At 34.7% G+C, this 27,363-nt stretch overlaps 1 protein-coding gene across 1 annotated transcript in view; it reads right to left on the minus strand.

Annotated features, from left to right (window-relative positions):
- Positions 1–3,227: 3,227 nt before the first annotated feature.
- Positions 3,228–27,363, minus strand: part of CHIC2 (cysteine rich hydrophobic domain 2) — a 40,942-nt gene continuing 16,806 nt past the window's right edge. The window contains exons 2-6 of the mRNA XM_003794606.2: positions 24,484–24,538; positions 24,189–24,344; positions 7,690–7,746; positions 7,464–7,523; positions 3,228–3,580 (exon numbers count right to left, since the gene is read on the minus strand). Coding sequence (XP_003794654.1) covers positions 3,530–3,580; positions 7,464–7,523; positions 7,690–7,746; positions 24,189–24,344; positions 24,484–24,538 — 379 coding nt within the window. The 3' untranslated portion in view covers positions 3,228–3,529. The remainder of the gene's footprint in view (positions 3,581–7,463; positions 7,524–7,689; positions 7,747–24,188; positions 24,345–24,483; positions 24,539–27,363) is intronic.

Consider the following 27,363-nt stretch of genomic DNA (forward strand, 5'->3'; position numbering starts at 1 on the left):
TTTTATTATTTTTTTGAGACAGAGTCTCAATCTGTTGCCGTGCGTAACATAGCTCACAGCAACCTCAAACTCCTGGGCTCAAGCAATCCTCCTACCTTAACTTCCCCAGTAGCTGGACTACAGGTACCTGCCATGATGTCTGGCTAGTTTTTCTATTTTTGGAGTCTCACTTTTGCTCAGGCTGGTCTCAAACTCCTGGGCTCAATCCATTCACTTGCCTGGGCCTCCCAGAATGCTAGGATCACAGGTGTGAGACTCTGTGCCCAGCCTGATGATCATTTTAGATAAAGTGACCCCCTGTGAGGGAGAGGCAATTGACCTTAGAAGCTAAATGTGTCACATCAGTTTTATTCTCATCATTAACTTTTGGAGTATCTATTTTAACCCAGATAGCCAAAGCTATGTAGTAAAATATAATAAGGTTTACAAAATATACTGAGAAAAGAATGTTTCTGCACAGAAATGGTAACTCATTATAAAATGTCAGCAATGTATAAAAAAGATCGTTAAGTTATTCACTTAGCCCAAGCAAAATCTATACATTAAATTTTCTACCAATAATATTTTTCCTTGGTCAGTTTAAAAAGTCCTATGGTTCATGTACCATAAACTTTAAGTCAGAAAAACAGAAGTTTAACAACAATCATCATTTTTAAATATTTCCTGACTGATGTTTACGTAATATAGGCATCTGCAACATTTCTTTTTTTTCTTTTCTTTTTTTTTTTTGAGATAGCCGCAAGCTGTTGCCCTGGGTAGAGTGCCGTGGCATCACAGCAACCTCCAGCTCCTGGGCTCAAGCAATTCTCTTGTGTCAGTCTCTCAAGTAGCTGAGACTATAGATGCCCACCACAACGCCCGGCTATTTTTTGGTTGTAGTTGTCATTGTTGTTTGGCAGGCCCGGGCTAGATTCAAACCCACCAGCTCTGGTGTATGTGGCTGGTGCTTTAGCCACTTGAGCTACAGGCACCAAGCCAACATTTCTGATTTCCAGTAACATGGGCACTTAAATTCATGATTTAAGAAAAGATAAGCTGGCTCAGCGCCTATGGCTCAAGTGGCTAAGGCGCCAGCCACATACACCTAAGGTGGCGGGTTCGAATCCCCAGCCTGGCCCGCCAAACAACAATGACGGCTGCAACCAAAAAATGGCCAGGCGTTGTGGCCGGCGCCTGTAGTCCCAGCTACTTGGGAGGCTGAGGCAGGAGACTCGCTTGAGCCCAGGAGTTGGAGGTTGCTGTGAGCTGTGATGCCATGGCACTCTACCCAGGGGGATAGCTTGAGGCTCCATCTAAAAAAAAAAAAAGAAAAGAAAAGAAAAGATAAGCTACTAGAATTATACTGTAGGAAACTAATGAAAATCTAACTGTTCAAGGCATAACTGGCTTATGGTGATGCCACATGTTAAGCATTCACAATTCTTCTCTATATATACACTGGAAATGCACATTTCTAAGGAATCTTTAGGCAGTTGACATACCTCCCAATAAGTCAGAAAAACTTTTAAAATCCTATACTTAGTATCATCAGTTGTGAAAATTATCTTACTGTAAGACATTCTTACAGAAATACAGTTATAAAACTATGATTGCAGAAGACTAATAACAGGATAAAAACTATGCCTAAATAGGTAAGTTCTTCCTATGAAGCTGATCAATATGGCACTCCACGGACTCACACACTGTACAAAGAGAGCACTGTGTTGTGTAGTATACACAGTCATTACATTTTTCTGCTCTTTCTGAATCCTGAGGCAGATTTAGTAATTGTATGAGAATATAATTATTTTTCATACTGAAACCACAGAGGAATACTGGAGTTTTTGGACAGCATTGCTTTTAATTAATTGCACTACTTTAGGTTGGTAGGACATACCCCAGACACACGTTAAATGAAGTGAGAAGTATTTGAATTCTTTGTACTTTGAGCTCTTCACAGGTAAAGTGATCTTTAATTAACTCAAGTTGTTATTTGGGGGGCAACGGAAACAAATCTCAAACAAAAACAAAACAAAAAAAACCATTTTTTAAAGATAGTTCCTAATATCCAATATAGGATATAGGACATTTAACTATTCAAATTTATATAGAATTATAGTACTTTGAAGTACAAAGAAATACTTTTTTAAAATACATGTATATAAATTAATGAAACTAGTATTTAAAGATTTAATATAAGGAGAAGAAAGTATTGTATAGTGGTACCAATTCTTAATACAAATTATTAAGCATAGTTTATATAATTTCAAGAGTTATTCACATTATTGCTCGATACCACAGCTGTATGTAACAAGTTCTTGACACACATTAAAACTTGTATAATTGCAGTTTTATAAAAACAAAAATTTACATATATGTCATTTACAAATCTAAAAAGTTTTAAAATGGAGATTATGTACAACCAAAAGCAGGAAAAAAAAAATCTCTGTGTTTATGTGTATATTTAAAAGAAACAAGCTAATCTGATTTAGACTTAGTATGTCATACTCTCAGTCAAAAAAGGTATACATAACTGGACCAAAAGCAAACTAGTGGATAAAAACAGTACTAAATATACCCTCCATTTCTTGGTAATAATCTGTTCTAAATATAATGGAGCATTAAACACCAGCTACTTTTAATTCTAGAACTTTTACTTTCTTTCAAAAACTTTTCAGAAATATACATCCATTCTACAATTGTATGAGAGTGGGAGAAATACTTTCCTTAGAAATTTTTAAAAGGAATACTTTCATTCTTTTGTATATAAGATTTGATAAACAATAAAAATAACCCAAGTAAGGCCATTATTAATTTCATCTTGATCAAAAATACACAGAGATTGTGGTGTTAATTCTATTTTGTGATCCTGAGCTCTAATAACCATTAGATGCATGCATATCATTCATCAATTTATCTATTCTAATAAAAATAATTTATTCCTGTCTTAGACAGAAATGCCTTCAAAACTTTTTGATAGATCATAATGTTACAGATATATCTGCTGTAAACAACATAAGGAATTGTATCATTAAGGTTATGTTAGGTTCCAAAAGGCTATAAAGAAAACTTATTATTTCAAAATAATGACTATTTGATGTTTAAAAAGGAAGAAAAAAATAACAAAGAGTGTGCTTGCTATAACAGAATGGATAAGGAAAGCCTTACAAAGGTGTTTTTCTACGTTAAGGAATTTATAGGTAGAGAACTGTGAGTACCTTAGTGATAAAATAAAAAAGGCTGGCCACTTTTTATGCTAAGTTCAAATGTATTTTTTTGATAATACAAAAAAGTAATCTTTGAAAATCAGAATACATAACAGAAAAGAGCACAATAACTTAAGTATTAAACATCTGTATGAAATAACTGTTGCAAAGTTTGACAAAAATGCACACTTAGAACATGCGGTTATTTAAAAAAACAAACAAACAAACAAAAAAACACCACACGATTCTGTAGAACCAATGTTATGTCACCACCAGGAGAGCACCAAGCAAGGCACCATTGGAAAGACAACATACTTGGAAAGTCTCTATAAATAAAGTAAATGCTAATCTGGTCGAAAAATCGGTGTCTTTGGTAAAAATTCTATGAGGATGACCTGTAAAAAGAGAAGAAAAAGTTTTTAAAATATTTCTTAAAACTTGTTACATTCTATTACTTAAGAAAAAATTGAAAGTTCATTCAACATTTTAAAATTACAATTTTGCATTATATAAAATAATCATTTATCTGATCAATCTAGAGTTCCATCATTGGGAATTTTTCTTTTGATTTCTGGACCTTTATCAAGTAACAAAATACCTCAGCTCTATGAAAAGGAAGATAAAAAAGTAATAACCCAAGTCTGAGAAGGTAAGTGGAGGTGGGTGATCCAGACAGCGCCCCTGACAGCTGGAGGAGTGGGCATCTGTTAGAACAGGGGATTGGCGTTTACTGAGAACTGGCTGCAGACCAGGGGCTTCCCATTATGTGGTCTTCTAAATCCCAAGAGCTTTTCTATTCAGCAAGTTATTATCATCCCCATTTTACAGATAAGGAAACTGATGATCCAAGATATTATATCACCACTGTGGAGTCAGCATTTGAGAAAAAGCTGTTTTAACTCCAAGCCTTGCCCTTTCTATTAGTAACTGCACTATGTAAATGCAGCTGACCCAGGTATTTTTCTTCAGGTTTCTTCCCTTTTATCAACCCAATTCCATGGGTCTTCTTTAATTTCTAGAGTTGCTCTCACTTTACTGTGACCAGGGCATGTAATTTCTAGATAAAGGATATTGGTCCTTTATCTCTTAATTTTTTAAAGCTCTTTTCTTCTTAGGTTAGCAAAATTAAAGGTTAAAATTTGTCCCAAAGATCTTTTAATAGAAAACTAGAGGAAAACCAACAAAAAGAAAATATAGTAACACAGAAATACCTAAGATGGCCAGTTAATTTTTATGGCAAACTTGAACTGTCTTAAATCACAATCAACTCTTTCCCTTGCTCTAATTCCGTATGGCATAGATGTTTACTAAAAAATAATATGATCTGAACAGTTTCTAAGTCTGGTAAACTCCTCATTCTTTTTCAGAAACTGTACCTTTGTATGACTACCCTACAAGCTGTCTGGGCCAGACTTTTAATCTGCCTCAGTAAAGAAGGTACTTCTGTCTGTGGCTCAAACACCTTCCTGTCCTGCTCTAGTTATTCTGCACTGACCCGTAGGTGCCACATCTGTCACTCTCCTGACCAGTTATTAGCCTATAAAATATTTACTAGCTCCCTGTTAAAATACTTTCTCCTATACAGCTTCTTCATCTGGGCTAGGTTTTCTGGTTTCTCAGGTTTCTCATCTATAAAATAAAGGGATTAGACTAGAAGACAAGATTCTTTGCAGCTCTAAATGTTTAAAACTACGTAAGGGTTAGCATTCAATGAATACTTCTATATGTCAATGTCAAACATGTCCTCATCAGGTGGTCTTTACAATTTCAGTCCCCAGGCATGGGCATCACATTCGCAGTATATACTACATAACGTAAGGGCCACCTTTGACTATACCATGTATCTGAGTTGGTTTTTAAAGAACATATCCCACAATCTCTTTTCCTTCAGAAGCCACACATAGAAAGTGTTCACTTGTTTTCTAAATCATAAGTCTCTACTGTCTCTGAATAAAGGAAAACTAGTATCAAATTGGTATTTTTTCTAGATGATCTCCAATATTCAAATTATAATCAAGGAGTATTTTCCTTTAACAAACAAAATTTCTGTAAGTTACAGAAAAGTTGAGGGCAAAAGAGGGATACATGTTAAAAAGATACAAATTCATTAAATAAAAGGTACTCTCTTTTTACATTTGCTAGTTTAACTTCTTGCATTTTTAGGGAGTTTCTGACTATTACTCCCATATTCAATAATCTCAAATATATACACCTGAAAAAAGTCCAGAGAAACATTTTTCCAGGCACAAACTATTTTTTTAGGAGACAGGGTCTCACTATTCTTAAACTTTCAGGGTCAAGCAATCTCACCTTAGCCTCCCAAGTAGCTGGGACTACAGGCATGTGCCACTGCCTACCAGCTTTTACCCAGCAATTTAAAAACATTTTTTGTTTTGGGGGTGCCTGTGGCTCAGCGGGTAGGGTGCCAGCCCTATATACCATGGGTGGCGGGTTCAAACCCGGCCCCAGCCAAACTGCAACAAAAATATAGCCAGGTGTTGTGGTGGGCGCCTGTAATCCCAGCTTCTCGGGAGACTGAGGCAAAAGATTTAATTGCCTAAGCCCAGGAGTTAGAGGTTGCTGTGACGCCACCGCACTCTACTGAGGGTGATAAAGTGAGACTCTGTCTCAAAAGAGAAAAAAAAAATTTTTTTTGTTTTTACTACTCTTCTGGATATCTTTTATAATGATGTGGAAAATAATATAGTGGCTTTATAGAAATGCTTAATTATCTAAAAATTCAAGAAAACTATTTTACAAAGCAAGGACATAGTTCAGAATGTTTTAGAAGGTTACTGAATTATTTTGATTGACAAAAGAATGCCGTACAATAAAAATAAGAAGTATCATTTACACAGGAATGAAATTCCTATTGCTCTATCTGGAAAACACAGCATGGGGGAATAAGTTTTATATTTTCTTCTTCAAAGCAAATCTAGAAACACACACACAAAATTAATGCTTCAACTTTAAGTGTAATGTATGGGTTTATAAATGTAGCAGATAATTATTTCATAAAATCCCTTAAATCTCCTAAATATCCATCCCTCTCCCCAAAATATACTAACTCTTCATGAAAATACAAACTAGCATTTTCATAGGTGAACCCCAAACAAGTTACTTGAACGTGCTTTATGTTATAAAGAAGCATCAGGTGTCTTTCTCACCATCATAAATTAACATGTTTGATATAATAGAGAAAGGTAAAATCTACCTTATTCAGTTCATTAAAGAGAGCTAGTCTGAGAAAAAAAGACATTTTAAAAATATCTTTTATGTCCAAGGCTAAAAATGGGATTTGACTGTATGATAATCAAAGAACAGGAAAATGCTGACAGTAAAAATAATTTTATGATAATTTCCAACTATTTAAACACTATTTTAATCAATCTTTTACATACATGCACATGATCTATGATGGCTCTATTGTTTCAAAGAACAGACAAGAGTTATACCAGGTACTTTACAAAGGCTCTCACTTAAATCTTCAACAATTAACTCTTCCTTAGATCATTTTTTTAAATGTAATAACCTTTCCATATTTAAAATACAGCACCCAAGCTCAAGGGAGAATAAGTAAAAATTCATAATTTTCTATAGTATATTCTGAATTTTTCAAAAGGAGAAAAATTGTTAAAGTAAATCAAGAAGTCAGCAAATTAATTTACACTGAAAAAAAAACCCTAAAATTCCTTGTATATACATGTCAAATTAGATATCTTTGAAGGAATAAACAAAGGATAATGAACATCTCATCTCCAGCCTACTTTTAACATAATTTCTATGAAGCAATAATCTAATAACACTTTTTAAGGATTCTTTAAAGGCCACTGGAAGTATGGGCAGTCAAAATCTATAAAGGCTAAAGGTTTCTTAAGCTCCAATGGCTTGGCTGAAAGGTTTTCTTCCATACTTGGAAACTGGATTAGCATTATATAAAAAAGCCATATCTGACTTGCTGCGTAACCAAAGTTGTGGTTATTCTTTATACAGCATCTAAAATTTCACACTCCATCAACACATGTTCAGGCTATTTTATCTTGGCAATTAATTTATTATTCTTCAGAACACAGTGAAGCCTTGTTTTCAAGTCATTCATAACTTTATGAATCAGTCTTGCACATGAAACCATGCATCTGTGAACCGTAGAAAATCCTTGCACTCAGGAGATTAAGCTTCTGACACCTTTGCTGATTAATAATCATGAAAAGAATAAGATCAGAAGCAAAATAAATGATCATTTAATAGAGAAACTCACAAAACAGCCCTTTAACTTACATATTCCATCATGTTATTCGTTTCACATTTCCTTTTGCTCAGTCTCCAGTGCAAGCACAGCTAGACAAGGAGGAGAGTAAAAGAAGAAAAATGAGCTCTATTTTACTGCAGCACACAGACTAACCCATTTGTCCACCTTTCATATTTTTAGTTCAACAAAAGCATCTGTTTCCATACTGTGCAATTCAGACCCCATAAGTACGAAGCTGCTCCCTGTGGTACTCACCTTGTGGTATAACCTATTGTTTTCCCATTCTAATAACTTCTCAATCGATCTTCGTGTCTGGAAGACAAATGAGAAAAAAGTTTACTCTTGACTGGTTTGAGAAAAACTCTGCAGCTGCTTCTTGTGTGAACAGAGAGAGGTGCCGACAGTGACTGAGTGCAGGACAGTCTACATCACTATCAATGTTCTAAGCACTCAACAGTAATCTCAAAAGAAACAGTACTCTTTTTTGATGAAGATATGGGTTTGTTTTTATAATTTTTTTTCTAGCCTCTGATATAAAACTATCAGAGTTTGCAAAGCTAATGTCATCTACCTAATGTTATATATTTAAGTTCCCACTTCCTTCAAAAATATTTTTGTAATACTTAAATAGTAAAGAAATTTCCTTAATATATATTTTAAAACAAAAGTAATATAAATAATAGTTAACAAAATGCAAATGGCCTTTAGGTTGATTCAAAAACAAAATAACTAAACGTTAATAATGAGTTAAAAAAACCTAATTTGTACTTCATACTTATAAATAATGGTCACATTTAAAAGCCAGCTTACTGACTATTTCAGATAGATTTTCCAAACAGAGCCAAAACTTTCTTTACACCAACATAAAAGTACCATTTGATAGTAAAATCAAGCTCTTGATTCAATACTACTGTTTCAGGAATCCACTGAGAAATTTACTTCACTTGACTGGTGCCAGCGCTATGCAGCATGAAATGGTTCATGCATGGGAGTATGAATAAAGGAGAGGACAATGCACGGTGCCAGGTGTTAGGATGAGCCTGACACAGCTGCAGGTGAAAAATGACAGTGTTGCCACTTTGGGTCAACTGCAACCTGGTACAGCTGCACCTTTCTTGAGAGGGAAGGAAAAAATTATCTACTGCTATGAATGTGGCAGAATTTAAATGTTAATAATAAAATATGAAAATGTACATGTCAAACAAGAATGAATTGTTAGGATTAACCCGGTTTTGAATATTTTAAAGTTACACAATAGAATGTTAGTATTTAAAGTATCTGTTGTAAGCTAGTTACCTTTTAGCGTGCTGAACATGCTAAAGACACACCAGTTACACAAGTGCCAGAAATAATTCATAACACCGATGAATTATCACTATTGTTTTATATTTTCCAAGCTATGTCATAAAAAATTAGAAAATCAACTACTTCTCTGGGCAATAATACACCAATGATTAATTTATTACATTACTTTTTTTGAACAGTCTTTTTGGCAAGAATTTTAAAGAAAAAAAAGTGCCCTTGTTAACAATGATCAGCAGACCTCACTTGTTTCTTTGTAAAGATAGCCTTTTAGAGGCAGCTCTCCTTTTAAATGAAAATAGGGCAGCAGTTATGGTCACACTTTTTGTTAATTTAGTTGCCAGTCAGCCCCAAATCAAAAGAAAATAAGGCTGCAGAGTGTAATTAACATTCAGTTCAGTCGTTTTGTCCCTTGTCTAGCCCCCAAGCTTTGTTAAAATTGCCATCTGAATGCTGAAGGCTGTAGGGAAATCGATTTGATTCTAATCGCACCATGAAAAGAACATGATCTAACTGCTTTCAGCCCTCCGTAAATCTGTACTAGGTCTTTAGCACAATGCAACTTCCAATTTAAAAAGCACTGAATGTCTCGTCAATGACTTTGTGAAGAAAAAAGAACAAGGAGCAGACATAAAAATTCCAATAGTTGTTTAAGCATTAAAGTTCATTTGCATCACAGCGAACCTGAAAAGGGCTGACCTCTCAAACCGCCTCTCAGGTCTATGAAGTTGTAGCCTTGACAAGCTCACATTGACAGAGCTCATTGACTCTGAAAGGCTACTCTATCAATGGTGAAAAATGGCCATAGGTTTACTCTGAGCAGCATCTGCCTGCCCACCCGCTGCTAAACCAATGGCAAAACCGATTCAAAACCTGAATCCACCTTGTAATCTTCCTTTCTGGGACCTTTTAATAATAGATTAAGATTACTATACAATTTGAGGTTTTACTTTTACTGATGGGGGGGAGAACTAGGACGTGGGGAATAAGCTTTCCAAGTTTGTTGTCTTATATTAATGTATAAAAATTGTACCCAAAAGCTTAACAGTACATTTTACAAGTATTTATTATTCAAAGGAAAAAAATGTAGTTGTACTATCATTTCATCAAAAATATAACCCAATGCCATAATAAGAATAGATTTCATTATAATATATACATTCAACTTAAAAACTATTTACTTTAAGTAACTTAAATTACCTACCAGTTTTTGAATAAAATATAATTACAAAATATGAATCTTAAATTCTAAAATATTTATATAGGAATTCTGAATTTATTCTTTGCCTCTAATTAGGAGTTTAATGATAAGAGTTTGGTATAATAATTGCATCTTACAATAATTAAGAATTCTAAGCCAAACAAATCCTGATACACCATATTTTGAATAAGCGTCTAAATATAAAATATTTCTACACACTTGACAGTCTAAAGTAAAAGCTGTGAATTAGCACCATCTAATCTTGTTATATAAGACTTCTTTCCTGCTTGACAGGTGAAAAAAAAGCACTTGCACGTGCAGCTTAATTAATCATTGCCCTTGACATCTCAATGATTTACAGTGAGGAGCAGGTGAGAATATACAAAACCAGAAAGGAACCCTTGATTTGAGTGGAACATTTCTAGCACAGTAAGGTGACAAGTATATAGATTCTAACAGTCATTTTAAAAGTGGGGGAGGGGAGGCTGTGCCACAAATTATTTGTTAGTAACAACAAAAGCTCAAATTAAATGAAAAAAATGCTTTAGTGACAATGTTTAATACTCTGCAATTACTTTTAGTTGCAAAATCAAAATATATTTTCAAGATTAAATACAATGCCAATTGGCAGATACTGAAAAAAGAAATGACACTCCAGCATTTACAAAACCTCTTTAAAAGCTTTTAAACATGAAAATAAAGCATCTTTTAACAGTAGTCACCAAGCAATAAAAGTTAAGAGTTTATGTCCACAAGACCATCAGGCAGTATTACCAATAAAATAAAAGGTTCAACACTACCAACTCTATACGTACTAACTGGAGACACAAATCTAATTATACAAAAACCTGTTCTTAAACATTTATGTTGACCTCCAAATTCAAAATAAGTTAAAGTAAACTAATACGTATCAAGAAAAAACAGTATGTATAGGATCCATCAACATAAAACACATTACCAACAAAACATCATCTTTCAGTATTCTAAGCCAGTTTCTAAAAATAAGTCATCTTAATTTCCTTAAAAGAATTTAGTGCTTGTGAAAAGCACCAGATTGATAGTCATGGGAACTAAAAATCTTCTATTTAGCTGAAAGAACAGGGGAAAGGGCAGTGCAGCTTCAGTGCAAGCTTCCCTACAGTGGGCCTTAATCCTTTTCACTGCTCACACCCTGGGGGTGAGAGGACAGGTTAGTGGTTCTTTACCAATGAATCCACAGTTCTTCTGCATAAGATGATCATCCAAAAAATCTAATTTTATCATGGATTCTTATCTTTAATTAAAAGGACCAAGACCACCAACTCTCACCATGAAGAAAAACAACTTTTTTGTGAAAATGATGTCATGTCACTAACCTGGTCTGGAAGCAGATAGCTCCAAGCTTCTGGACTCCCACCCATCTCTCTAGTCAGAGTTCACTTTAAACAACTTTTAAAAAACAAAAAAACACCCAAGAAAACCATATTTCTTTATTTCAACATCTCAGTAGCTATGTGAGTTTGGTGACTAAGTCTAGTACAGCCATTCCACTGTGTTAAAGTAAAAATTGACAAGAGATTCAAATAATATTTCAATTACTAAATAAATATTAAAGAGATTTAAGTTGTGCATAAGTAGTAGTAATATAACCGTAGAGATTTTGGTTTCTATTTCTATTACTGCAATATAAAATTAGGATTTCCTGAAAATTCAAATTTGACTCATTATTTTTTCCTAAATACCATAACTTTCTAAGAAATAAATTATTCCGTGTAAACAAATTATGTGCTATTAGACGGAATTAAGTCTTTTAGAGCAGCAAGGACCATTTGGAAAATCCTGAATGTTATCACTCTCCTACTTTATTACCATATTACTTAATAGTATACTCATTACCAATGACTCATTTATTCACAATCATTTGAAAAAGTAATTTGTCAAAGAAGTGGTTTTTACGTGTTACTAACAGCAGAAATCTCATGAATTTTAGAATACTTATGGCCAAAGAAAAAATATTAAATGTGGAGACTAAAACAAGATTTCTCTGAATTTTTGCACAGAAATAGTATTTAGAACAGTGTTTAGAAATCAATCTTTTTGAACACAAAGATGCAAAATATAGAAGTAGACTCTCTCGCTAATAACTATGTATAAAAGTTCAGCTAGTTAAGCCTACAATTATAATTTGAATTGGATTTACTCATAATATCAGACTGTCAAAGCAAATTTCAAATGTCCAATTTTTAATTTTAAACTCCTTTTTTTTTTTTTTTTGAGACAGAGCCTCAAGCTGTCCCCCTGGGTAGAGTGCCGTGGCATTACAGCTCATAGCAACCTCCAACTCCTGGGCTCAAGCGAGTCTCCTGCCTCCGCCTCCCAAGTAGCTGGGACTACAGGCGCCCGCCACAATGCCCGGCTATTTTTTGGTTGCAGCCATCATTGTTGTTTGGCAGGTCCGGGCTGGGGATTCGAACCCGCCACCTTAGGTGTACGTGGCTGGCGCCTTAGCCGGTTGAGCTATAGGCGCCGAGCCTAATTTTAAACTCCTAAATGTCTAATGCATTAAGCTTTAACTAGAATAACTCCTTTAATGTATTCATAATCTTAAATATTTCAAATATGTATATCTTTAGAAATTTATGCAAACTGAAATTATTAAAAGAAATGTTTTTAGTTGTAAGTTATTAAGAGAAAACCATATATAATTTTAAATGAATTATTTTAACATACAAAAATCTTAAGAAGAAAATACTTTATTCTTTGTTCTGGATTAATATTAAATCTTATATTCTAGTGATGTATAAAAAATTAAATGGCCATATCTCAATATTATGATACACGAAAAACCTGGATTCACCATAAGGACTAATTAGAATATGATTCCTCAAAAGGATTTTTAAACAAATGCCCTTTCTATATGTTACAGCTCCTTTAAAAATTTTTATGTGAACATTAACTTGTAAATAATATGAATATATTAAAACATCCACGGAATTATCATATACTATTTGTTGAAAGTAGTATTTTTCGATGACGATAAGCTAAACAACTGGTCACATTTTGTGTATCAACAATTATCACCTTAACTTAATACACTAAGCAGTGACTTATAAGTACTAATCTTAAACAAAATTTCAAGAATTTATGACCTAGGTTAGGGAGCAGTTGTTAACTTGTTTAGGTTACACTGACTATGAATAATGAAAGGTGTGGATTCTGTCTCTCCACAAAAAAAGATACGTACAGATATATAAAATGTTGCACACAATTTTAAGTGTTATTATCTATTAACCTCAGAGAATATTTCAGAAAATACTGATAACATTTCAAAAAAACTAAAAGTGAGTTTCAATTGACAGCAGAAAATTAGCGAAACTGTTCATCAGACAAATGAATTTCACTAAAATTGAAGTACTACCATTAGGGATTTCTTAACTACATAATTACAAAAGGAAGAAGCAGTGCTTTGGACCAACAGGTATAAAGGGGGTTAAATAAACCAACTGCTGGTTGATTATAATAGATAATTGAACAAACAAGGAGGGATAAGGAAGCTGAATTTGGAGAGTCTCACTTTGGGTCTGACCCCACACTTGCATAAAAACAAGTCAGCACATCAAGCCTAAGAGGAGGCAGCTTGTACTACTTTCACTTCACATAAGAAAACTAAGGCTTACAGAGGGCAAGAAACTGAAAGCCTCCTTGAAACCAGGGCTTCAACCTCCTTTCCATCATTACTACACAGCAAGAATTAGTAAAGAATTTTTGTAAAGAAGAACTTTTTACACATATTTTATAAATACTTTACAGATATGATCTTGAGACAAATTAGGGAATGGCTTTACTATACATGGCCAGGGAACTGAGAGTAATAATTCTTTTTTTTTTTTTTTTTTGAGACAGAGCCTCAAGCTGTCCCCCTGGGTAGAGTGCTGTGGCATTACAGCTCACAGCAACCTCCAACTCCTGGGCTCAAGCGGGTCTCCTGCCTCCGCCTTCCAAGTAGCTGGGACCACAGGCGCCCACCACAAAGCCCGGCTATTTTTTGGTTGCAGCCGTCACTGTTGTTTGGCAGGTCCGGGCTGGGGATTCGAACCCGCCACCTTAGGTGTACGTGGCTGGTGCCTTAGCTGGCTGAGCTATAGGCGCTGAGCCGAGAGTAATAATTCTTTATACACTGTCCTACCTTTTTATATCCGAGTACACCAAACTCTGTTAGTTTATACTTGCCTTTTGAATTTGCCTACTTATCTTTTTTACTTTTATGCCTTCCTCTTGTCTAATGCAGTTGTGTAACTGAATCCACCTTTCTTCCCCCTTTAAAATCTTTTACATCTGTAATCCGAGCACTCTGAGAGACAGGCTAATGCAGGTGGATCCCTTGAGCTCAGGAGTTCAAGACCAGTTTGAGCAAGAGCAAAACTCCTGTCTCTACTAAAAACAAAAAACTTAGGGGGAGAGGGGAGGGGCAGTGGTGGTGTGGTTGTGGCAGGCACCTGTAGTCCCAGCTACTCCAGAAGCTGAGAGGCAGAGGCAGGTGGACTGCTTGAGCCCAGCAGGTTGAAGGTGCTGGGAGCTGGACTGACACCACAGCACTCTAGCTTGGGCAACAGAGTGAGACTCTGTCTCCAAATAAATAAATAAATTTTTTAATGGTTTCATTTCAATTATATTCTATATACATTTGGCCTTAATTTCAAGGCCAACTGTGAATTTGTAAAGAAGAATTTTTGTAAAGAAGAATTTTTTACAGATATTTTCTAGATAATAATGTATACATGACATTAAGTTATCTAAGCCCTAACCAGGCTCTAAGCCTTAAAAGCCAACCATGATTAGCATGTTCAAGAAGATGGAGTGGAAAGATGAATGAAAAGACAGAGAATTTAAAAAAGGAACCGGAATCTATAAATTGAATTGACAACCTAAAATTGAAAGATACCATATCTGATATTAAATGTGAGGTCATAAAAGAAGACATGTAAATCTTCCTACAAACTACCACATGAACAAACTATGTTCTACACCAGACCGTGTGGCTCAAGCCTATAATCCTAGCACTTTGGGAGGCTACGATGGGAGGATCACTTGAGGAATCCAGGAATTTGAGACCAGCCTGAGCAAAACAGAAAGACTCCATGTCTCCAAAAAAATTTAAAAATCAGCTAGGCATGGCAGCATGTCCTTGTAGTCTCAGCTACTCAGAATGCTGAGGAAAGAGGATAGCTTGGGCCTGGGTAACAGAAGGAGATCCTGTCTCAAAAAAAACAGTGAATCTGGTTCATATTATAAACCAAGTGTTACTATTGTAAATTACATTTAAGTGGGTCTAAAGGTCAAACATCTAACATGACCTGAAAGATTTTCTTAAATATCATTGTTGACCATATGAAATTTAGTTTATTTATTAAAATAAATGACATTAGATAACAGTCTAAAAAAATTAGCATTGATTTCTACATCTTCAATCAATAACAATAGCAGTCACAAGAGTATACTTTATTCATCATCCCTTGTTCACTAGAAATTTTTCAGGATTCTACCCTCGCTAATGTTTTAATGTGCTCTCAAATTTGTTTTATTATCTGCGATACGTTGGACGTATTTTTATTTAATTCTTCATCCAGATGTTCAATGTCTTTCATTTTATCATTCAGAATTACCAGCTACAAATGCTCAAATCCCAAACAGAGTAGATCAGTTCTTAAAGCTCTATTAACTTTTAATACTATCTATATAATACAAATTTCTCTCAAATACAAATATTTTTAGCTTTCTGTTTATGATTTCCCCAGGTTCACCTTCCCTTGAATTTTTTAAGCCTTCCAAGGCTGTACTCTCACTAAAACAAAACAAAACAAAACTCTCCCATTTAGATTCTCAACCACTACTATACCCTAAGCAGAGTAACTCATAGTTATGGTTTAACTAAACTTGAAGTTGAGACTAAAGATATTCAGAAGTAAACCCAAAGAAGCAAGAACTTCAAGTAAAGGAGATACATGGTGTACAATTTAAACTAGTGTGCAATTTAAAATTGTACATGAACTTCATGGCCACCCTGCATAGTAAAACTGGATCACTACTTATTTGCATGCATACAAAACATTTTTAAAAAGAAAAATTCAAGTTCTTTTAACCAAAGTTTTAAAAACTAAACCACACTTTAAAATGTGGAGAAGGAAAAAAACAACTAAGAAATCTCTATGAAAATATTTATAAAAATGTTAATTCTTTAGATTTGAAACACAAATCAACATTGAGAACTTCTTAAAACTTGGAAACAGAAATAGCTTGTAGACCTACAGAGCCCAATTTTCAAAGATGTATAGATTTTTAAAGCTGGAAAAAGTACTTGAGAGAAGAGTTTCCCTGTCCTTTTCTCAAGTTTAAAAAAAAAAAAACGGGAAAGAGAAGGAGGGGTAAACTCCTCAGGCTTAAAAAGGTTTTAGGTGACTTTCTCAAGGTTACCACCTTCAAACATTCATTTACCATCCTTTATACTTCATCACACTACTCGTACAGAAAAATGTCAGAAGAATCTTGTTTTGACTAGTAAGGACCATATCTTCTCAAATGTTATGATCTTACTGACTCCAAAATGTTAAAGATCGAAGGATACATTTATTCAACAAATATTTAATGAACACCAAGGAGACACCAGGCATTTAAGAGGCACCAGTGACACAGTAGTTAACAAGACAGACCCTGAGAAGAGTTAATACTAAATGATAATAACAACGACAGCCTCTAAGTACTTCCTATAGGCAAAATACTATATTAAGTATTCTACATACATTTGCTCTAATTGTTAAAACAACACTACACAGAAGGATTTGAGAGTGGTTTGATGTGTCACATTCCAAAGCAGTTGGTTCCAGCACCACAGTGCACCTAGCCACCACATGCTGCAGGCTACTTTCCTATTCCTAAGCAAATGATTCCTCCACATAGAACTAAATATAAATAAAAGCACAATACTTTACATAGAAACATTCAGTATTTAAAATGAATCCTATAGAAAGAGAGCACTATTAGAAAGTGACGGAATTCTGGTCATCGTATATAAGAGAGTAAAACACTTTTGAAAAGGAGGTAAGACAACTAAAAGGTTTTAATAAGTATGAATAGTCTAAAACTTAGGGTTCTTCATTCACAAAGGATAAAGGCTGAGAGCACATATAAAAACAATCTATACAGTCACTAAAGTTGGGATATGACATATATATGCAAAGTAAGAAAACTGAAACTAACAGTTAACTTAGGGTGAAAGCCAAACCAAAACTACTATAATACAACATACAGGAAAATTATGAAACTTAATTCTTCAAAACTGTGCAGACTGAAGGCAAATACAAGTAACTTGGCACAGACAAGAATGTATAAATAAAATAAGCTTTTGCAAGGTAAATGTCATAAATTGTATTTAATAAAGATGAAGCATTTTACTCATTTGTAAGCTCCTTAGACTCTTACGAAGAACCTAATAAGACACTAATGTTTCTTGTCTTCTAAGCACAGATCACGTATTTTTTTTTTTTTTTGAGACAGAGTCTCAAGCTGTCACCCTACGTAGAGTGCAATGGCATCACAGCTCACAGCAACCTCCAACTCTTGGGCTCAAGCAATCCTCTTGGTTTTTCTATTTTTAGTAGAGATGAGGGTCTCACTTTTGCTCAGGCTGGTCTTGAACTCATGAGCTCAAACAATCCACCTGCCTTGGCCTCCCAGAGATACTAGGATTACAAGCATAAGCTGCCACACTCAGCTGGCACTGATCACTTAAATTATCTTGTATTTATCTTCTTCCTTTGGTCTATCTTTTAAGTCTACAAGAGAATCTATACAGCCTCAACATCTGAAATAATACCAAGCCCACAGTGCTGCTTCAGGAATATCCATTTAACTAATATAGGAAAATCCAGAGAATGGCAGATTGCACCATAAAGAAATGTGAGACTAGTAGACAGAAAAATCAATAAAAATATCAACAACTTGCCCTAAACGACATTTATGAAACAGTCCAACTAATAAGAGAACCTGATATACATTCTTTTCAAGTGTACATGGATCATTTATCAAGATAGTTCATATTCTAAGTAATAAAACAAGACTCAATAAATTTAAAAGGATTCAAAACACAAAGTAGGTTATCTGACCACAATGAAATTAAAAATCAATTAACAGAAAAAGCACTGGAATATCCTCCAAATGTTTATAAAACACTTCTAAACAACTGATTGGTCAAGGAAAGGGAAATTAAAAGAGAATGAATTAAATGAAAATTAAACACAATGTATCAAAACTTGTGTGAAACTGTTAAAGTAGGATTCAGGACAGAAATTTATACCACTATACTATAAAAGAAATATGGTCTCCAATCAATGACCTCTATTTCTTCTACCTTGATAAACTGGGGGCTGGGAGGAAATTTACCCAAGGAAACCGTGAGACTGGACTGAAACCAATGGAATACAAAACATAAAATCAATGAAACCAAAAGCTGCTCTTTCAGAAGATTAAAAAAAAAATTCGGGGCGGCAACTGTGGCTCAAAAGGGTAGGGTGCCAGCCCCATATGATGGAGGTGGCGGGTTCAAACCCAGTCCTGGCCAGAAAGTGCAAAAAAAAAAAAAAAATTCAATAAACCTCTAACCAGACTGGTTAAAAAAAACAGATAGAGAGATAAGTGATAAATTAACATTTCAGGAATGAGAGTGAGGATGTGACTAAGAGATTTTACAGATAGTAAAAGAATGTCCATAAATCAATACCCTGAAGTAGACTAATTCCTTGAAAAACAAAAACTATGAAGCTCAACCACAATAAAACAGATCACCTGAAAAGTCTCATATCAACTAAAGAAACTGAATTTGTAGTTTAAAAACTTCCAATAAAGAAAATTCTAGGCCTACATGGTTTTACTAATAGATTCTTCCAATATTTAAGAAATAAAAAAAAAAAAGAAATAATACATACCGTACTCTGCAAAACTCTTCTAGAAAACCTAAGAGGAAAGAATATTTCCCAGTTCATTTTATGAAGCCATCATTACTCTGATGCCAAAATCAGACAAAACAAAAGAAGGGCTACAGAAAAATATCCCTCATGAATACAGATGCAAAATTTCTGAACAAACTTCAAAAACTAAATCCAACAAAAACATAAAAATAGGCACATGACCAACTGTAGTTCATTCCAAGAATGCAAAGTTGGTTTAACAACCAAAATTCCAATCAACATAATTCAACATATTGCTAAATTACAAAGAAAAACCACACAACCATCTCTAAAAAGGAAGAAGAAACATTTTACAAAATCTAACTTTTATTCCTCATATAAATTCTAAGCAAACTAACAGAATAAAACCTTCCTTGCCAGGAATAGTATCTTACCACTACAATCCCACAATTTGGGAGGCTGAGGTGAGAGGATTGCTGGAGCCCAGAAGTTCAAGGCTGCAGTGAGCTGTGCCTGGGCCACTGTACTCCAGCCTGAGTGGCAGAGTGAGATACTGTCTCAAATAAATAAATAAATAAATAAATAAACAAAATAAATGAACTTCCTCAAGCTGATAAAGGCAATCTATAGAAACCCCATGATTAACAGACCCCTTTCCTCTAACACCGAGAACAGGCCAACAGTATGTTCTCACTATTTCTGGTCAACATTTCTCTGGAGATTCTAGCCAGTGTAATAAGGCAAGCAAAAGCATCAAAAGTATCTATATTAAAAAGAAAAAAATACAGTAACATTGTCTTCATGTGCAGATGACATGACTGTCTATGAAGAATGCCTATGAAAACTAATAATTTCATTTTAAATCTGATACAAATCAAAAGAAATACTAACAGAAAAGTTTCTGAAAAATCTCCAGATATATGGAGATAAAAAAATGTACTTCTTAATAATTCTTAAACCAAAGTGGAAATCTCAGGCAAAATTAGAAATATTTTGAATTGAATGAAAATAAAAATATTAGGGTGAGCCTGGTGACTCACACCTCTAATCCTGGAGGCTGAGGCAGGAAAATTGCTTGAGGCCAGGAGCTCAAGACCAGCATGAACAAGAACAAGGCCTGTCTCTACAAAAATAGAAAATTAACCAGGAGTGATGGGCTGGGACAGAAGGATCTCAAGAGAGCCCGGGAGTCTGAAGTTGCAGGCAGCTGTGATCAGGCCACTGCGCTCTAGCCCAGGTGGGCAACAGAGAGACTGTCTCAAAACAAAAACAGGCCGGATGTGGTGGCCCACTCCTATAATCCTAGTACTCTGGGAGGCCGAGGTATGAATTCCAGACCAGCCTGAGCAAGAGTGAGACCCTGCCAAGTGTAAAAAACAGCCAAGCGTTTTGGTGGGCACCAGTAGCCCCAGGTACTGAGGAGGCTGAGGCAAAGGGAAGGATGAGGTCAAAACAGTGTCTTAGAGGGAAATAGTTAGCATTAAAGGCTGATATCAGAGGGAAAAGGTCAAATGAATGACCTTCACTTTAACAATAAAAAAGAAGAGTAAATTAAATCTAAAGTAAAGAGAAACAAAAATAAGAACAAAAATCAAAGTGAAAACAGGAAAATAGAGAATATCAAGAAGCAAGCAAGCAATGACCTCTCCTTACTTCTCTTCAACATTTAACTGGAAGTCCTACCCAGTGAAAAAGAAGAGAAAAAGAAACAAAAATATATGGATTAGAAATAAAACTGTCACTATTCTCAGATAACATAGTTATCTCTGTAGAAAGGTCCTCTAGTACCCACAAAAAAGCTCTGGAATTTAGTAAGAGTTTGGCAAAGTCAAAGGACACAATGCACAGAAACCAACTGTATGTAAACTGACTAATAATGAACACCTGAAAACCTAAACTTAAAAACAATACAACTTATAACAACAAACACTAATACTTACGTATAAAGCTAACAAAATATGATCATAACCTACATGCTATACAGAAAACTATAACACTACTTAAAAAAAAAAGATCTAAATAAATGAAGAGGAATGTCATGTTCATGGTTTGAAAGACAACATTGTTAAAATGCCAACTCCTCCCAGAACAATTTATAAATTGAATGCAATCCCAACCAAAATCCCAGCATTTTTATAGATATTGACAAGGTGATTCTAAAATTTATATAGAAAGGCAAAGAAATTAAAATTGACAAAACAACATTGAAAAAAGAGCACATTTGGAAGACTTACCCTACCTGACTTCAAACCTATAGTAAATAAAATATTGTGATACTAAGATCAAGCTAGACATATATAGATCAACTGAAGAGTCCAGAAACAGACCCAACCAAATATTGTCATCTGATTTTTGACACCAAATGTCAGTGTAATAGCAATTCAATGGAGAAAGAGTAGTCATTTCAACAAATGGTGCTATAACACCTGAAGTCACATGCAAACAGCAACAAAAAAAACTATGACCTATACCTCACACCTACACAAAAATTAACTCAAAACAGATCATAGACCTATTTAGTAAAATGCAGAAGAGATCGTAAGAGAAAATGTTTGTGACCTTGGATTAGGAAAACTCTTAGTTAAAACAAAAGCACAATTGATTTTTTATAAAACTGATAAACTAAACTTCATCAAAAGCAAAAACTTTTGCTCTGTCAATTAGATACTGGCAAGAGAATAAAAAGGCATAGACTTGAAAAATATACTTGTACATATCTGTACATATATTTGTACATATTCAGAATTATATTTCAAAACTCAACAAATGTTTAAATAGGTAAAATGTTTCAACCAACACTTTTAACAAAAAAGATGTGCAAATGGCAAATAAGCCCGTGAAAACATGCTCAATATCATTAGCCATGAGGGTAAAGCAAATTAAAAGCCACAATGAAATGTTACTACTCATCTATTAGAATGACTAAAATTTCTAAACTAATAATACCAAGTCCTGAGACCTCTCCTACATTGTTGGTTGGAATGCAAAATGGTTCACCTACAGCAGAAAACAGTTTGGAATTATAAAATTAAGCACACACTTACTTACCATATGACCCAGACATCCCACTTCTAAAAATGAAAACATATGTTCACCCAAAAATACGTAAATGTTTACTTTGTACAAAATCACCAAAAACTAGAAACAACCCAATGTCATTCCACTGATAAACCATGATACATCTATACAATGTATGTATAAAAAGGAATAAACTATAAATGCATGAGAGAAACTGATGAATCTCAAATGCACTAAGCTAAATGGAAGATGCCAAACTCAAAAGGCTACTTAGACTATAAAATTCCATTTATATAATATTCTAGAAAAGACAAAACTGTAGGGATGAACAGCAGAGCTGTGCGTGCCAGGGTTGAGCTGAAGAGGATCTGATACAAAGAGACAACGTAAGAACATTTTAGAGAAAACTTATGTATTCTGATTGAGATGGTAGTTATACAACTCCATACATTCACCAAAAACTATAGAACTGTACACAAAAAAATTAGTTCCTTCTAATTAAAATATAATTTTAAAAAATTATATTAAAATATTGTGATATTAAATATATTTTAAATATATTAAAATATAATTTTTTAAAAATAAGGCAGTTTATTAATAAAAAAGAGAAAGGTAATCTGGAAGTTCTAAGAAAATTAAAATAACATAAAAATTAAAAACAAGGTCTCAGGAACAAGATCAGGTCATAAAAAGAGGGCACTAAGCTGGGGATGGGTTTCAAAAGCAAAGCAGAAATCTAGTTACCCAAATCAGTAAATAATGTCAGGAAGATGTAAATGCTGAGCTGTATAAGTATGTCTTTAGTTCAGAACTGTCTCAGAGTCTGAGACAATTCTAACCATATAAGAGGATTCCACATCACAAATATGGAGAAAAGAGAGGTTCACAAGCTGGCAATAAAGCAGTTTTAACCTTTTTTTACACCAGTGCCTCTAAATCCAGGGTTCTTAACATGAAATATCTAAAAAAAATTCTGGGAGTCCATGAAAGGGGTGAAAGGGTTAAAAATTCATCCTTATCCTAGCACTCTGGGAGGCCAACCAGTGTGGACTGCCCTGAGCTCACAGGTTGAGATCAGCCTGAGCCAGAATAGCCAGGCGGGCATTGTGGCAGGCGCCTATAGTCCCAGCTACTTGGGAGGCTGAGGCAAAAGAATGGCTTAAGCCCAAGAGTTTGAGGTTGCTATGAGCTGTAACACCACAGCACTCTACCAGGGGGGACAAAGTGAGACTGTCCCAAAAAAAATAAAATAAAGATGATCTGATGAGAACTATGAAAACTAAAGAAATATTCTTAGAAAAAAGTAAATATCACACATCAGAAAAAATATTGTGAAAGTAATTCTATTACAAAGGCATTGCCTCCTTCCTATCAATAAAATGTACCAGGTGAAAAAATTTTTAGTAGGAATACACCTCTTAAAACAGAAACCAAGGGATACACATAATTTACTTTCCTGTATTTCTTATCATTATTTGGTGACAAAATGAAACGTAGCCATATGAAACCATTTAATTTCAACTTAACAGTATATCATTTTTATACATATGAGTATCATCTTTTAAAAACCTTTCACAAAAATATAATACAATTTATACTAATCTGCCATTTCTACCAATATCTTGGGGATTTTTTATTTTGAACAGTCAAAATTGAGTCTTCAGTTTTTTTATTACAGAATCATTATATACTCATTACAGAAAACTTACAAAATATTCCCAAAAAAATGAAAAAGAAAAATTAATTCCTCATAATCTTCCCAAATAGAATTACTGTAACGACTTTATTCCTTCTCTGGGACTATCTTATTAATAATAATGCTATTAATCAGTATTTATTAACCACTCCCTTTGAGCTATTCAGCTTACAGCTTTCCAAGTACTATTTCATTTTATCCTTACAACAGTCCTATTCCAATAGTTGATGACTATATTATAGCTGTGCAGCTAGGGCTTAAAGAGGTTAGGAAACATGTCTAAGGCCACAGCGATAAGTGGCAGAGCTGAACCCAGCATCCTTGATCCATATACTACACCACTGTCACTGCAGCATACAGACAATGCTGTATTCTACTCTCTGCTCCTACAATCATAGATACAGTTTTGGTACGGCTCTTTAATATAACAGCATTTGTATATACAACAATTTACTTCATCACTCCTCTACTGGATCGGATTATTTGTGTACTGTATTCACTATGGTATGATTCATTCAATATAAAAAATAAAGATTAGATAAATGCAAGACTTGCTTGTTACTTCTAAATTTAAATTCAAATATATAATTCAACTTACTCTTTTACTGAGGCAAATAACTGGCCACATACTGCAGCCTAACGTGCAGCAGCAACAGAGGCAGCCACAAAGGAGCCAACGCACGTTAACAGGAAGGTTCTTCTTGAGACAGCTGTTAACTCTGTTGATGCTGGCTTTAAATTCTTCAGGTGCTACCTAAAACAAAATGTTAAGAAATAATAACATTGTAATAGTAATGTCAATAAACGTATCTCATTCGCATATTTTTTTCTAATTTACTAGGAAAAATCTTTAGTTTTGAGGTATATAAACGGTATATAAATAATTCACTCACTTTTCCAGTTAATGAAGACGGGAATTCTGATTCAAATTTGTTGCTCAGTCCAAATCTATTTGAGAAAAAAAAAGAGTATGTTATTAGGTGTCATTTCTGCCAAAAAATTAGATCACTTAATGAAAGATCAAGTAAACAGAATGAAGATTCATAAATAGGAATTTTGAGACATACAATGAAAATTTGAGAAACAAAATCATTGTAATAAGTAAATTTATGAAAGGTAGCAATTATTCCAGCAGTTAAATCACACCTTTTGTATAAAAGGGTGAATGTTTGTTAACTAGCAATAAACAAAATAAATGGTTCATTTAATTTGAGCCTCCACTTATACATTAGAAACTTCAAAGCACATTATTTTACAAGATGGCCTAGCAACTTTTTTCTAGCTTCAAATGTTGTTGGTTGAGATAAGCAATGGCTGTGCATTCTAATATGTGACTTTGATATGTACACAAGCAATAACGTGAGAAGGAAAAAGGAAGGGAAAGAGGGGGGAAAAAAGGGAAAAAGGAGATAAAAAAGTAAAAACAGCTAGGCACCCACAGTTCACTGAGTAGGGCACCAGCCACATACACTGAGGCTAGCAGGTTTGAGCCCGGCCCAGACCTGCTAAATAACAATGACACCTGCAACCAAAAACAGCCAGGCATTGGGCATTGTGGCAGGTGCCTGTAGTTCCAGCTACTCAAGAGGCTGAGGCAAGAGAATCACTTAAACCCAAGAGTTTGAGGTTGATGTGAGCTGTGACACCATAGAACTCTACAAAGGGCAACACAGTAACACTCTATCTCAAAAAAGAAAACTGGGGCTAACAAAGTGCTACCAAGAACTTTCTTAGGTTCCATTCAACATCTATTCAATTATTAGATCATTAGATGATATGAAAGAAATGCAGACATCTACTGTTATTTTTATTATCTAAAACAGCTTTTCTTAAATCACGTTAAAATATTCCTTAGCTTTAGAACTGATGAAAGATTTAAACTATTTTCAAAGAATGGCATATATGACAAAATAAAAGATAATAAACTAAAAATCTAATTAGTTCTTACCTATTAGAAGTCTACTAGTACTTGGAGAAAAGAATTCATTCGAATCACAAATATTATGCATTTCCTATATAACACTTCAGAGATCTGACAAGAAGTAGGGTTTTATAATTTTTTTTTTTTTTTTTTGCACTTTTTGGCAGGGGCCAGGTTTGAACTTGCCACCTCCGGTATATGGGGCCAGTGCCCTATTTCTTTGAGCCACAGGCACCGCCCAGTTTTATAACTTCTTTTTTTTTTAAGAATTCATATACAAGGCCAATTTTATTTTTATGTAATTTAAGAAAATTTTAAAAGTTCAGAGGGCGGCACCTGTAGCTCAGTGAGTAGGGCACCAGCCCCATATGCCAAGAGTGGTGGGTTCACACCCAGCCCCGGCCAAAGTGCAACAAAAAAATAGCTGGACGCTGTGGCAGGTAGTCCCAGCTACTTGGGAGGCTGAGGCAAGAGAATCCCCTAAGCCCAAGAGCTGGAGGTTGCTATTAGCTGTGACACAATGGCATTCTACCAAGGGCGACAAAGTGAAACTGTCTCTTAAAAACATAATAGTAAGTTCATATAATGCTGGGCAAAGCATTGAAGGAGGAACTCCACCTTTACACCTTAATGAAAGTAGTGTCTTGAAACAGTTGACTCACATCCTACATACTTCCATTTTCCTATTTCCTCATTCCTACAACCTACAGCCATAACTCAAAGTGTAAACCACTCCAGTCTATTACCCTGCACTCCTGTCTTCACCCTATTCAGACTTTCCCTTTCCTGATAGATCCTTCCCCTTCCAAACCTTCCTTTGACACTCCTAATTTGTAGTTCTGGTGCTACTGAGAAATTTCCTTATTTTCCTTAAACAAACAAACAAACAAAACTTAATAAATACAATCACATGCCATGTGATGACATTTTGGTCAACAATGGTGACAAGAGTCCCCATAGTGTCCCATGTATGATGGTATCTATCTCTTTTCCTCCCTCAAACAATGTCCTGAAAGAGTCTGTATTTACTATACCTTTCCAATGTTTAGATTTGTATAGATACACAAATACCTCTATGTTACAACTGCTTTTCAGTACAGTAACATGCCGCACAGGTTTGTAGCCTAGAACCAAAGGTCATCCCATATAGCCCAGGTGTGTAGTAGGCTACACCATCTAGCTTTGTGTTAAGTTCACTCTAGGATACATACAAAATGACAGTATCACCTAAGCATGCATTTCTCAGAACATATCCCTGCGGTTAAGCATCACGTATCTATATACATCTCCACTTTAACCAAAAACCCTGCTGAAATGCCTCTCTTTCCTTAGAAATCCTCAACTCTAGCTCATTCCTTACCTTATATATTCTGAGGAAATTCAGCTACATCTAATACTCTGGATTTTGTCATCACAAGGGACTGTATTGCCTGTGAAACTGTAAAATTCTCCTGTTACCATCAATCACTCTTCCATCCTTACCAAGCTTTTCTTTTTGGTCTCTGGGCATAGCTCACTGCTTACCACCCCTCTGCAGCTCCCTTCATTTCCTTCCTTATCTGCCAGAACGACCTAGTCAATCATTTTGACCAAACTTCAACACAAACACTTTATTATCTCTAGAGTGTCCCTTGTCAATCCAGTTTCAATTAAACTATTTACTTTCTTCACAGAGTTACTGGATAAAAATCACACTATTATTAATATATTATTTCTGACCTCAGTAAATGTTACTACAGCAACCTTCACGCATTCCTTATCAATTCCCATCTTCCATGTTCAGTAGTTGTTCTTTTTTTTTTTTTTTTTTTCCTTGAGAACACATTCTAGGAAAGAATATTATAGAGAGTGA

The sequence above is a fragment of the Otolemur garnettii genome, unplaced genomic scaffold (assembly GCF_000181295.1).
Source record: "Otolemur garnettii isolate 467f Iridium unplaced genomic scaffold, OtoGar3 scaffold00083, whole genome shotgun sequence".
NCBI lineage: Eukaryota > Metazoa > Chordata > Mammalia > Primates > Galagidae > Otolemur > Otolemur garnettii.